Here is a 12,655-nt window from a genome sequence, read left to right as displayed (position 1 = left end):
TTTTACAGACCTGCAGCTAGTCGTTGCGCAATCTGTTAATTAAAAATACAATGCATTTGTACCTTTTAAGAACTTATTTCGATACCCATTGTGATGAGACTGTGGGTGTGTGTGCGCGTGTGTGCGTGCGTGTTCAATTAGAAACAATGCATTATAAGAAATCAATTTTGTTATAACTTTAACCTTTTTATTTTTTTTTCAAATGCAACCATGAAATTCAACTATTTCAATGTATAATACTGCCTGTTCACGATGACTGCAAAAACCCGACTAGACTAGATTGAAAATGTTTACCCTAACAATGTCAATTACAAACTTCAAAATGTTTTCAAATAATGTATCCAAAACGTTTAGAAAACTCAAACACAATAAATAATCAACGTATTGAGTTTTTGTCACCGAATTTCACAGCATGTCTTAAAATAGCACTATTTTATACGATGCTCCATAACCTTCAACATTATATGTACATCTTGATTTCATCAGGTATATGAATCAGCGAGATTTCGGATTTCATACTCTAAATGCTTCTGCCCCTTTTCAAAATTCAGTCCATTAAGAGGTGTCCTAGCTAGATTTACCCGCCATATTGGCGACTCAATTTCAACAACAGGTGAGTGCTGGCTCCGCTGTTCCTTATCATTCTCAGAAAGATATCTTTTTCGTTGCGATTTTCGCGTCGGTTTTCTTGTAGGACTTCGGTCAGAAAGTACTCCGGGATATTTTGGCGATACCTGTCTTACGTTTTTCATTTCTTCATTTTCTTCGTCCGTGTTTCTTTCATCTAGTTTTTTAAATGGTTTCCTTTTCTTTTCTTTCGTTGACTTTCTACGACGAACAGAAGGTTGAAAGGAGTCACCAACGGGAGATCTTACTGACTCAGAAGCAAGATCTCCTGTCCTATACCTTTGCCGAAAGGAAGTAAAGTTCGAGTTGTACATTGAGTTCGTAAAATCGTTACTCATGAGCAGACTTTCCTGTATATTCAACTGTTGGCGTAGTGTTTGTAATTCACTGCATTTCTTTTTTGCACGTATTTTGTACTCCGTCATTTTATATTCCATTTGCTTCGTATTTCAATTGTTTTGTAATTGGATCTGACCCTTTGATAGTTTTTCTTGTCCCTGCACAGGACAAAATATTCTGAAAACAGCAAAGACAGATGATATCCTCGATGAAAAGAACGACAGAGAGTTGTTGTATTCGCCACTGAGGAAACTGTTCTTCTAGCACAAGGGAACATGTCTGTGACATCATTGCAATCAAGGCATTTAGCATGAGAATATATGTGAAGACCGTATAGACAATGAAGATCGTAATCGCAACCCAAGGAATTCGGGCGGAATAAAGTACGCCAATGTCATCAACTCCGATCCCGAGCTTAAACATTGACATCATTGTGCTACCGTACGAAGTGAAATCCTCTTCATCTGTTCCTCGAAACACTATATACATTCCAGCGGTGAAAGAAAACAATACAAATAGAATAACCAGTCCAAATCGGAAAAGATCCCCAATAATCACACGCTTGATTAGTTCTGTGAAGAAACTAAAATGTTTAATTGGTGAAAGAAAAAATACATTCAACCACCACCTGCAAATTAAAGCTAAGATTAGAGCAATGTTATCATGTTCCTCTGTTATCGACCACAAAACATCAACGATCATTGTACCAGATAGCATCAACATAGGAATGATGTATTCCAAATTATGAACAAAGTAAGAGCGTTTATTTTTCTTACGAAACTTAGCGCTCAACAAACAAACTGCTATAAAACCGTAGAAGGCACCTGCAACAAAAGAAACCCATCGAAATCCGTAAAAAAAATTTCAGACAGCGTAGTAGCATTGTTTCCATTCACACTTGGGATGCTTTATTCAACATTATATACGCTATAGATAGTCAAGACTATCATGAAGGCATAATGTAGTACCATCCATAATATGAAAAACCATTGGTACGAATTCCATTTCATTTTGATGATATTTTTTACAGGCGGTAACTCAATAATACGATATGCGTCTTTGCTGTCGTAGTCAAATCCAAAAAGCATTTCCAAAATAGATTCTGTTTCGGGGTAGGAGCAACATTGTTCACCACAGGGTTCACACTGTGTTTCATTTGAGTGCACGACGTTTTTAGCTATTCCATGCATATATTAGGGAATAGTTTTCTTTGAGAAAGCAGGTGCGTGGTAGCGTTTTCCGGAGGCTCGAACGGTGCTGACAGTATCTATTTCTGTTACATCATATTCCTTAACGTCAAACAATCCATTATTTGCACTTATAAAGCAATATACATCTTTGATGTTAAGAATCTCTTCGAAAAGTTCTGTCACCCCGTGTTTGGCGGCAAGCTGAAGTGGGGTAAGGTGTTCCCTGTTTTTCAGAAACCAAACTAATGAATGGGTATGTCGATGCATATCATTTCCAGAGTGGTCTAACGTGTTTTTTTCGATTCAGTTTTTGTTTTCCAGTTCTTGGTTCAAGTGCCGCATCATTTGAATAATGGTAACTACCTTCTCTGGATATGTCGCTGCGTACTTTACCAACGAATGGAACACAGTGTCGTACTCTTCATTTTGAATGTGCAAATCAGCTCCAAACTCTAAAAGAACATCAACTATGTCGGTATTCCCCGTTAGTGCGGCGACAGTTAAAGGTAGTTGCCCCAACATTACAGTGTTCACGAAACGAGCATATGAAGGACGGTTTGACCATTAAACTCCTCCGATTGTTCTCTCGCCATGAGAAGCAGATTAGGGCACAACTCTGATAATTTTGTAACGAGGGTTTCGTCATCCTGGTCCTTGATTGCCAAGTGTAGCAGAGTCTCGCCTTGTTGTCCAGGGTTCTGATACTTCCATAGCCAATTAGGCTTTCCCATTTTTTCTAAGGTGTCAAGCCTTATAGTGGCACTCTCGGTGTCCCCGTTCCTGATATCCTTGGCGAGTCCATCAAGAAAAGTTCCCATGTCATTGCCGTTTATTAATTTTCAATTTGACCCATTTAATGATATATGCAGATATGCGCAGAAGAACTTCCGAGTGGATTAAGCACAAGTTGTTCTGTGAAGCGTCAAAGTTTTATATTTTTGCTAAATATGCTTTAAAAAAATCGAAAATATGTAAGTTTTACCCAACTTAACTAATAATAAAAATAAACTGAATAAAATCATTTTATGATACACTATGTGGTTTTTTCACTTTCTTTACGAGTGACAAGCATTTCCTGTTTACCGTTTACGTGTTTACATTAGCAACAAGTATGTCGACCCGCGAAAACTTGATGAAAACAAACATAAGTGTATTTCGTAACATAGCATCTGATCTGGGTATAAATTCAAAGAAAAGGAAGAAAGATGACTTAATATGCGACATATTATCCAGTATCATTAAGTATCGTTAACTCCAGTTGTTCAGACGTTATCTGCGGTTGATGGTGCTGGAGCCGGAGCTGGAGTGCAGTTCAAGGAAAACATGCCTCCTTTTAATGCTGTTCATTATGAACCGATATCAAACAATATTCAACTTCCGGAGGTATCGTTCACTTCCGTCTATGAATTCATGATCATAAGAAGAAGACAAGGGGATCAAAGTATCCAAAATTTCAACGGCCTAGATAACTCCGTGAAACATTTTGACGCTGGCGATATCCAGGATATATGTTTAGCCCAAGTAAGTTTATATTTTCATACATCAAAAACAATCTCCCAAGCCCCAAAACTTCCATAAACTATATATACACGTTTCACCACACTGATTAAGCAAGCAACAGAAATATTTTTTTAATATCAGACCAAGGTGGTAAAGAATTGCTAATATATATTTTACATATAAATATATAGTGATTACAAGTATGTTTTAAAATGCCATCAAAATATAATCCTGTCTTCCGTCATTTTCTCCCCCCCCCCCAAAAAAAAAAATATATAAATAAAAATATTAATTATTTTATTTTTTACACTGACAATATTATCTGATTATTCTTAACAAATTTCAGATTGATGGTTCAACAGTGTACATAAGAGCATACTGTTTAGCCTCCATGAAAAAACAGCGTTATCAAGTTTTTTTGTGCATTACTCATGCTGATGGCAAAAACAGAGTGGACTTCGCCCATTGTAAATGCCCCACAGGGTAATTTTTTTAGTTGATATCTTAAAAATAGCTAGCATTGTGAAACTTGATACTTCATACATACTTGAGGATTTACTATTTTTGTGAAGTGAATTTTGTTCTCTGCATACTGTTTAAAAACATAGTTATTGTGGTTGAATGCATGTTAGATAAATAGCATTTTTATTTTAATAGCTATATAGCTCATCAAAATTGCTTGTCTCTTGCACTTCACTTTAAGTCTTTTTAATTTCTACAGATTAGCTCAAGCATGCAGTCATATTGGCGGTCTGCTTTTTTCTATATCTAATGTGCAATCCTGAACAAAAGCTTGGATGCAAACGGACCAGAGCTGCACATTGTCACTTTGCCAGTGGAATGTTCCACGAACAATGAACCAGAAGCCAAAGCCTATTAGCACCCTGAACCTGTCAAGGCCGAAGGTAGTGGCGAGCAGTGAAACCGATGTCAATGTAGCTATGTTGTCATCACCATCACATGGTTCAGCAATGGCAAGGTTTGACCCAAGACACTCTGAGGACAGACACCACAGCCTCACATGGTCACTGGATCAACTAAGGAAGCTTAAAGCAAGTTTTCCCCTTACAGGTTGATTTGAAAACTTGCTTACATTAAAAAGCAATTTCTCCTTTAAAGAAAACAAATTCATTTGTAAGTGCAATGTCTTTCTGAAATGAAACAGATTCTTTAAATTTATTGTTAACTTGTGAATTCCAATCAATATATGTACAAATTTAATTGCTGCCTTTAATTGCTGCCTAGGAATGGCTCATTTATGGAACATCCCAGACACTGGTGTCCCAAGTGTAGTGGAGAATGAAGTGGAGGTGACTACAGCTGTACACCCACTGCATCTGAAAATGGAAATGATGGTGTTTTCAGATGGGAACTGTAAGTTGAAAGTGTCTTCAATCATATATAACAAAGACCTAAACATAGATTAATTGCATGACCAATTAAAAAGATAAAGCACACAAGTGTACAAATGTGACATATATTTTGAGTTTATGAAAATCAATAATACATGTACAAGCATTGCACAGTATATTTTTCTCATTTAAACTACTGTGTAATACAACAAAAAATATTTCTTGTTGCTTGTATAAAAAATACTTTCAATACAACCCTGTCTTTTCTCCCTTCCAACAATGGTAAGTTATAAACAGTACAATTATATAAACAATCTATATTTCAAAAAATGCATTTATGGCAAACAATCATGAAGTCTTGAAAAGCTCGATAAGAAAATTTTTTGTAATTTGTCAGTGCCACCACCTTTGATAGACCAGGAGTTAATGAGCTATATAGAGAAACACACAAGAGCACAGAGACTTAGTGACCTCTGGAAAAAGCTTCATCTCGGAAGGATTACTAGTTCCATATTTGGTGATGTTCTTCAATCAGGAGACAAACCAACATGCCTTTCCAACAGATTTTATATGGATCGAATCTAGACAAGTAATTAAATTTTCCTCACTGTTCAAGTAGCATAATACAACACAATACTGACATTGTTTATTTCAAAAAGAACAAAGAACTAAGTGAATGTTGATATTAGAAACTAATTTCTATGATTTTAGGTACTCTGAGCTACCTCTGACAATCCAGTGGGGAGTTGACCACGAGATGGATGCTAAGGAAGACTACCTACAGATCAGAAGAGCTATTCAAATGAAACCTGATGTACAAGAGTCTGGTCTTACTTTATGTTCAACACATTCATTTCTAGGGGCTTCCAGTGATGGAAGAGTGGTTGATAATGAAAGCATTGGGCTGCTAGAAATTAAATGTCCCTACTCCATCTCAGGACAAAATGTAACATTGTTGGGAATATCAGATAATATGTCAATGAACTCAAAACAGTTTTGTATCGAATTTGGTGAATTTGGCCCTACATTGAAAAAATAATAAGTACTATGCACAGGTTCAAGGTGAGATGGCCATCATCGGACTTCCCTGGGTGGACTTTTTGGTATGGACAGCGGCAAAGTCAGACAACATTTTCATTGAGAGGATTTACTTCAATGAACAATATGTAACAAATATGCTACCAAAATTAGTAGAATTTTACATGAGGCATATTTATCCACTACTAGTATTGTGAAAATTATAGAAAGTATATACATATGTATTTCAATCTGAAATAACTAAATGTATGATTGTATGTAATGTAAATATATGAGATTGATAAAATATATATAAATTTTCATCACTTACTCAGGAATCTTCTGAAGTTGGCTTTTTTCCATCAACTAGTGGCAAATCCAAATTTGTCAACCAACAACAACCTTGAAAAATTTTATTGATGAGAGGCACAATGCTAAGGGGGACCACTCCTTCCAAAACGTGAAAATTCTCAACTCGTCCGATGCTCCTCTCTACATGTATGCGAAGCTGTGCTATTTCTTGGGTCCTGTAGACATCGTCAGTAGAAAACTGATTCGCATTACCTGAAATGAAAGGGTTAAATTTCTGATATACATGCACGCCTTGAAATTTATTACATATAATTGGATTTCAAACCTTAAGATACTCATCATGTAATTGAACTATATATATATACATTTTCCCCAAAAATTTGGATAAATTTAAAAAAATTCATTTTAAGAATTGCATCGTGCCTCTGAATGGTGGGATGGTTAGAAAACACTGCTGTTTTTCTAACAAATCAGCAATGGTAAATCCTTTGTCAGCCATTACACTATCACCTGGCTCAAGCAAACTGATCAGCCCACAGTTCTCTTTCAGGTGACGATCTGATGTTTTCCCAGGCCATCCTTCCGAAACAAATGTGATGACACCAGAAGGGCTAATTCCAACCAAATATTTGACAGTTGTGTGGTGTTTGTAATTAGAAAAAGTCAAACTTTGATTTAGAATGCTACTTGAAGTTTGTTTAAACAGTTCTGTGCAATCAATGATAACTCTAGTTGATGGGTACTTTACTTTAAATGACTTGGGCATAGTCCTGTTAATGATTTCTTTGCTCGGTAAGGGATTCAGAAACTTCAGTTCAGCATGTAGTTAACTAATCCAAGTGGTGAAGATCATAGAAAATAAGGCAGAACTTATTTGAAATCTTTCTGCAATATCTTGGATGAAAAGTCCTCATTTCAATCTCATTAGAACTGCAAAGAATTGGTCAATGGGGCTAAGATTTGAGGAAGACATCCTCACCCTATCACTGGCAGTAGTTTAGCCCTGTCCTCTCCAGTAGGTCATTCTTGAACATTCAGGTGCAAGGTAGCTGTAATAATTAAAGATGTTTAAATTTCTCACCGACAGATCAGATAAAGAAACCTAGCTACATGTATCTCAATTTTAATTATCAAATTTAATAGTAGCACATTTTTAATGAGTATTGCAGAGTAAAAAATATTAAGTCATTGATCAGTATGACCAAGCGATACTTGTAGTTGGGTACTCAATATTACCAGCATTTGACATTTCTACATTAAATTAATACAATCAGTTTAATTGATGTTGCATTGATGGAGCACATGCAGATTTTTAAAACTTATTCTTACTTGAACAGCCACAAAAAGATGGCAAATGACGGTAATCCTGTGTAGAACTTTGTCATTCCATCATTGTCTTTGATGAGTTCCACACCCCATTTGTGCCTGCCAAGTTCCTCCCTTAGTCGACTTATCTCCTGTGTCAGCTCCCTGTTTTCGACGTAGAGGGGGTCATCTTCACACTGCATGCCTATAATTATGTGTATTATTTTAGTACTTATATCATTTTACATTCATATTAAATTTTCACCTAACAAAAAATCAATGTCAGCTGATAACCATAATTGAGTTTTTAAGGTTATGTCAATTTGTTGTTACAATTGCATAGATATCTAATTATATTTAGGACAGTCTCACCTGAATCACATGTGAGATGAATGTTAAAATCATCTGTTGTGTCTGTTGTGATGGCACATAGATCTTCATCGTTGTCATCTGAAGCCTTTTCTGCTCTGCAGTATGAGCCATGGGCGAGCAGTGAGAATTGAAGACTTGCTATCTCCCTCTCCTTCAATATCACCTCTTCTTCATGTTTTTCCTAGTTGGGAAATAATTTTTTTAAACATTTTGTTATGTGACTATGATCAAAATATTTTCAATGCAGAACACAAAAATTAATTTTAATCATTTCATTAATATATATAAATATAACTGTATATTCATGTAATGCTTAATTTTTAACTATCTATAGAATTAGAAAACCATGCATGTATGCTTTGATAGAATTTGACCATAGGCACTACATGATTATTCATATGCATGCATGCATATGGAAAAAATAGATATACATATAAAACATAGTATAGGCTTTATATTGTATACATACCTATGTAGATTCACGATCTAATCGTCTCTTTTCTCGTCTTAAATCCTCTTCAGATCTAGTCAATTTGTATTAAAACAACGTAGGGCCGTTGTTGTCATCACTGGGGTCTTCTCCGTGCCACCCGTGTAGAAAGTGATCGGAACAGATCCATGAGTGGTTGCCTGGTTCCCACTTATCTCTATCGACGGCTTTGACCCACACCCTTCGTTTTCTCTTGTCTTTCGGAAAGCGAAAGAAACTTACCCCCCTCGATCTCGCGTCAGCATTAAAGACATAACGGCACTTGTAAACACAACAAGTTTTCACCATTTCCGTCGAGTTGCTACGTCCGTTGTATCCACTCAGAAGCGTATATGCGCATGCGCCATTACTGCGAGACAGATATATTAAAAGTGTTTATACAGTTTATTGAGCAGATTGATTCATTTTAAATCTCAAATGGTTTTATTGTTAAAATTAAGCTGAAAGTTTAATCTAGAAGTTCAAAAGTATGGTCATTTATCTTTTTTTTATTTAGCAACTATAAATCAACGTAAACATATAACGCCTGTTTGTACCTGATTCGAAGATGAATATTGATATTCAAAATGTGAAGAAACTTTGTTTAAAATTTAAAGAACCTTGATACATTTGTTAACCCCTCTTTCGTATCACTTTTAGAAACACCATAATAAATTGTTCAAAACAAATTTTCCAGAATGGCTGACAAAAATCAAGCTAACAATTCAACTAAACATGCAGAGATAAATATGAATGGTAATCTTAAACAACAGATTATTGAATCTTCAGTGGCATCAATAACCAAAAATAAATCTAATGATGTCCTTCGTCAACTTGTTAAAGATATAAGAAATAAAGAAATGGTTAACGCAGTAGCGAGACTTGATGCGTTTAAAAAATTGGGAAAATGTAAATTGTTACAGTTATATGAAATTCCCGAGCAACAAGGTGAAAGTCTGCTCCACTTAGCAATCAAAAGCCAAACAATTTAGTGTTAGTTACAAAACTATCAACTCTGTGTCCGGATTTACTCCTTATGGGTAGAGAGCAGTCAAGAGAGTTTAGAGGACAAACAGCACTACATATGGCTATTGCCAAAGGTAACAAAAGAGCAGTTGAAGCCATGCTAGAAGTTGGCAGTAACTCAACAAATTTTAATATGTCAACTATGCTGAACATTTGTGCAACAGGATCTCAGTTTGTTAATACTGTTATGATGGGACAACTTCCTTTGACAGTAGCTGCGCTCGGAGGGGATACAGAAATCGTAGATTTACTCATAGATAACAAAGCTGATATGCACGCTCAAAAAAAGGATGACACAGTATTTCATTCGTTAGTGAAATATGCTGCAATATATCCAGAAAAAGTTATCGGCGTAATTCAAATGGTACGCCATATTCGTAATAAAATTAAAAGCGACTTTCATGAATATTCAGATATAGAAATGCATCGCTATACTCATTCATTTCTCTGGTTTCTGAGAAACAAAGACAACTTAACGCCTCTTCAGCTTGCGGCTAAGCACGGTGTGACTGAACTTTTCGAAGAAATTCTTAACATAAAGGATGTCTACTGTTACATCAGTGCTAACGATGGATTATTTGACGTTAAAGAATATGATATAACGGAAATAGATACTGTCAGCATTATTCGCTTATGGCAAAGCCAAAAACAACCGAACTCAATATCTCGAAAGATTCAAGGCATTTCAAGAAATGTACCACAGTCAAATGAAACATCTTGCGCTGTTTGTTGTTCTTATCCTGACACTGAATGCTTTTTGGAAATGCTATTTAGACGAGATTATGACAGCAAAGATGCGTATCGCATCATTGAGCTACCTCCAGTTCAGTATTTCATTAAAATGAAATGGAGCACTTATCAATGGTTTTTCATTTCATGGATGATTCTCCACTATGTTTTTATGACATTGTTAACCATATACAGCGTATACAATGTTGAGTTAGGTATTCCAAGCCCGCATGGCAACAACGCAACCACGTTATCTAAGGATTTTGTTTACAGATTTCGATGGGCCTCTCTTGGTGTATTCTATGGTTCGATTGCCAGTTGTTTATTGATTGCAAAGTTCCGCAAAACGAATATGACGGATTACTTTTCACACAATTTAGAATATATAAGTCCAATGATGATACTAGCTATAACAATGATAATTGATGTGATGTGGTCCATTGTAGAAAACCATGACAACATTCCTATCATAATTGCGTTAATTTTTGGCTGGTGGTTGAATGTATTTTTCCTTTCTCCGTTTCAGGAATTTAGCTTCTTTACAGAACTGATAAAGCGTGTGATTACAGGGGATCTTATGAAGTTTGGATTAGTCATTCTTTTTGGACTTTTTTCATTTACGGCTGGAATGTACATTGTGTTTCGGGGAACCGACATAGAAGAATTTTCGTCATATGAAAGTACGATGATGGCAATGTTAAAACTTGGGATCGGGATCGACGATATAGGGGTGTTGATTTCCGCGCGAATTCCATGGGCAGCTATTACGATCTTTATTGTCTTTACCACCTTTACGTATATACTGATGTTGAATGCTTTGATTGCAATGATGTCACAGACATGTTCTAATGTGTCAGAAGACCGATTTCCTCTGTGGCGAATCCAACAACTCTCTGTTATTCTTGTTATTGAAGATATTATGTGTCTCTGTTGTTTTCAGAACATTTTATCAAGTGCAGGTATAAAAAAGGAAGTTCGTGGGTTAGATCCAATAACAAAACAAAGAAAATTCGACGAACGATACTTTTTAGAAATACATTCCCTGCAGATGGAGTATGCCACTACAGAAGAAAAAAATCGAGTACAAAAGAAAACGAATGACCCACATTATTTTTCTAACGTTGTTGATTGTGTAGTAGCAAACAATAAACTGCAAAATGAAGTACAAATGCACGACAAAGAAACTCAAACATTCCAAGACAAAAACTTATCAGATAATAAAAAATGCAAACGAAGAAAATCAAACACGAAAATACCACGTTCCTCTCTCAACATGGTTGACGGTGTAGTAACAAACAATGAAATAATGAATTCAAGAATTCCCGTAGATCCACTTGCAGAAATTGATGTCGATAAAATACCAATACTAAATGCAGGAATTGAACCGTCTTACAGTTGGACGAAGAACATCAGAAAAGAAAAAGTATCACCTGAAGAGCCAGACGCCAGCCGAAAAAATAAGAAGCTATCTTCGACATCGCAAAAGAAAAAATATTTATCAGAGAGTGATAGTGAAATACAAGATCAAATATCAACAAACTTAAATTCATCTACCCGGACGATGTTTCTTGCAAGATCAAAGCAAAGAAGTCTAAAACCTCAGAAAGACACAGAACCATTAAAGTGTGAAATCCGCACTCTTACTGACCATTGACTTTTGGAACAGTTCACGCGTTGTGATAGCTAGACACTTCATATATATTATTCTATTAATTGATACAGAAATATTGTTTTTGATTTTAATTTAATAATCGTTCTCTTTGTAGATTAGTTAAAATGCATGTCTATATTAATGAATGTGTGTGAATGTATTCACTGTAACAATTTGCACTGTAGAACATTATTTTTCTCGAATTAGCTAAAAAACTAATGTAATTAGAATTTATAGTTCGCTTACGATTGTCTAATCGCGAACATACTGAAATTAAAAACACTTTGATATATTTTACGTGGAAAACAATGATAACCAATGAGAAAACTCTTTAAAATGTTGTAAATAATTAACTGATCTATTTATTTGAACTTATTAGAATTAGTTACTTTGGTGTCCATAACTCTCAAACAGGAAGAAATGCCCGGAAGCCCAGAAGTAAGTCATCCCACGCTGAAAATGTTGAGATTTATAGACCTATTTGCGATCCCATTTGCAGTCACATTTCAAACACACTTAGTACAATAGGAATAAAACATTTTTTTTAATTTTGAACGATTTAAAGGGACTTGGACACGATTTGAGCTCAAAATTTTCAAAATTTATCGTGTTACAAGCGAGTTACAGAGGGTAGAATTCTTTGTTTTGTAAACAAAGCTCGAGTCCTGTTAATGTTTACATATTTGTTGTATTGGTATAAGTTTCAATCTAATGACTCACTTGTTTCCACAAGTTATTTTGATAAAGAAATGGCAATTTCTTTGCT

General features: G+C 35.4%; 1 protein-coding gene and 3 pseudogenes across 1 annotated transcript; 2 read left to right on the top strand and 2 right to left on the bottom strand.

The window, feature by feature from the left end:
* Nucleotides 1-1,398: 1,398 nt before the first annotated feature.
* Nucleotides 1,399-2,974, bottom strand: LOC128155957 (uncharacterized; annotated as a pseudogene).
* Nucleotides 2,975-3,267: 293 nt separating this feature from the next.
* On the top strand, nt 3,268-6,243 carry LOC128192059 (uncharacterized; annotated as a pseudogene).
* Nucleotides 6,244-6,440: 197 nt separating this feature from the next.
* Nucleotides 6,441-8,807, bottom strand: LOC128191938 (uncharacterized; annotated as a pseudogene).
* Nucleotides 8,808-9,181: 374 nt separating this feature from the next.
* Nucleotides 9,182-12,013, top strand: LOC128155939 (transient receptor potential cation channel subfamily V member 3-like). The gene is given in 4 exon segments (XM_052817840.1): nt 9,182-9,461; nt 9,464-10,469; nt 10,860-11,400; nt 12,005-12,013. Coding segments are annotated over 4 exon segments (1,836 nt in total).
* The last annotated feature ends 642 nt before the right edge of the window (nt 12,014-12,655 follow it).

The sequence above is a fragment of the Crassostrea angulata genome, chromosome 7 (genome assembly GCF_025612915.1).
Source record: "Crassostrea angulata isolate pt1a10 chromosome 7, ASM2561291v2, whole genome shotgun sequence".
Classification (NCBI taxonomy): Eukaryota; Metazoa; Mollusca; class Bivalvia; order Ostreida; family Ostreidae; genus Magallana; species Magallana angulata.
This window is presented reverse-complemented; position numbering and strand designations above follow the sequence as displayed.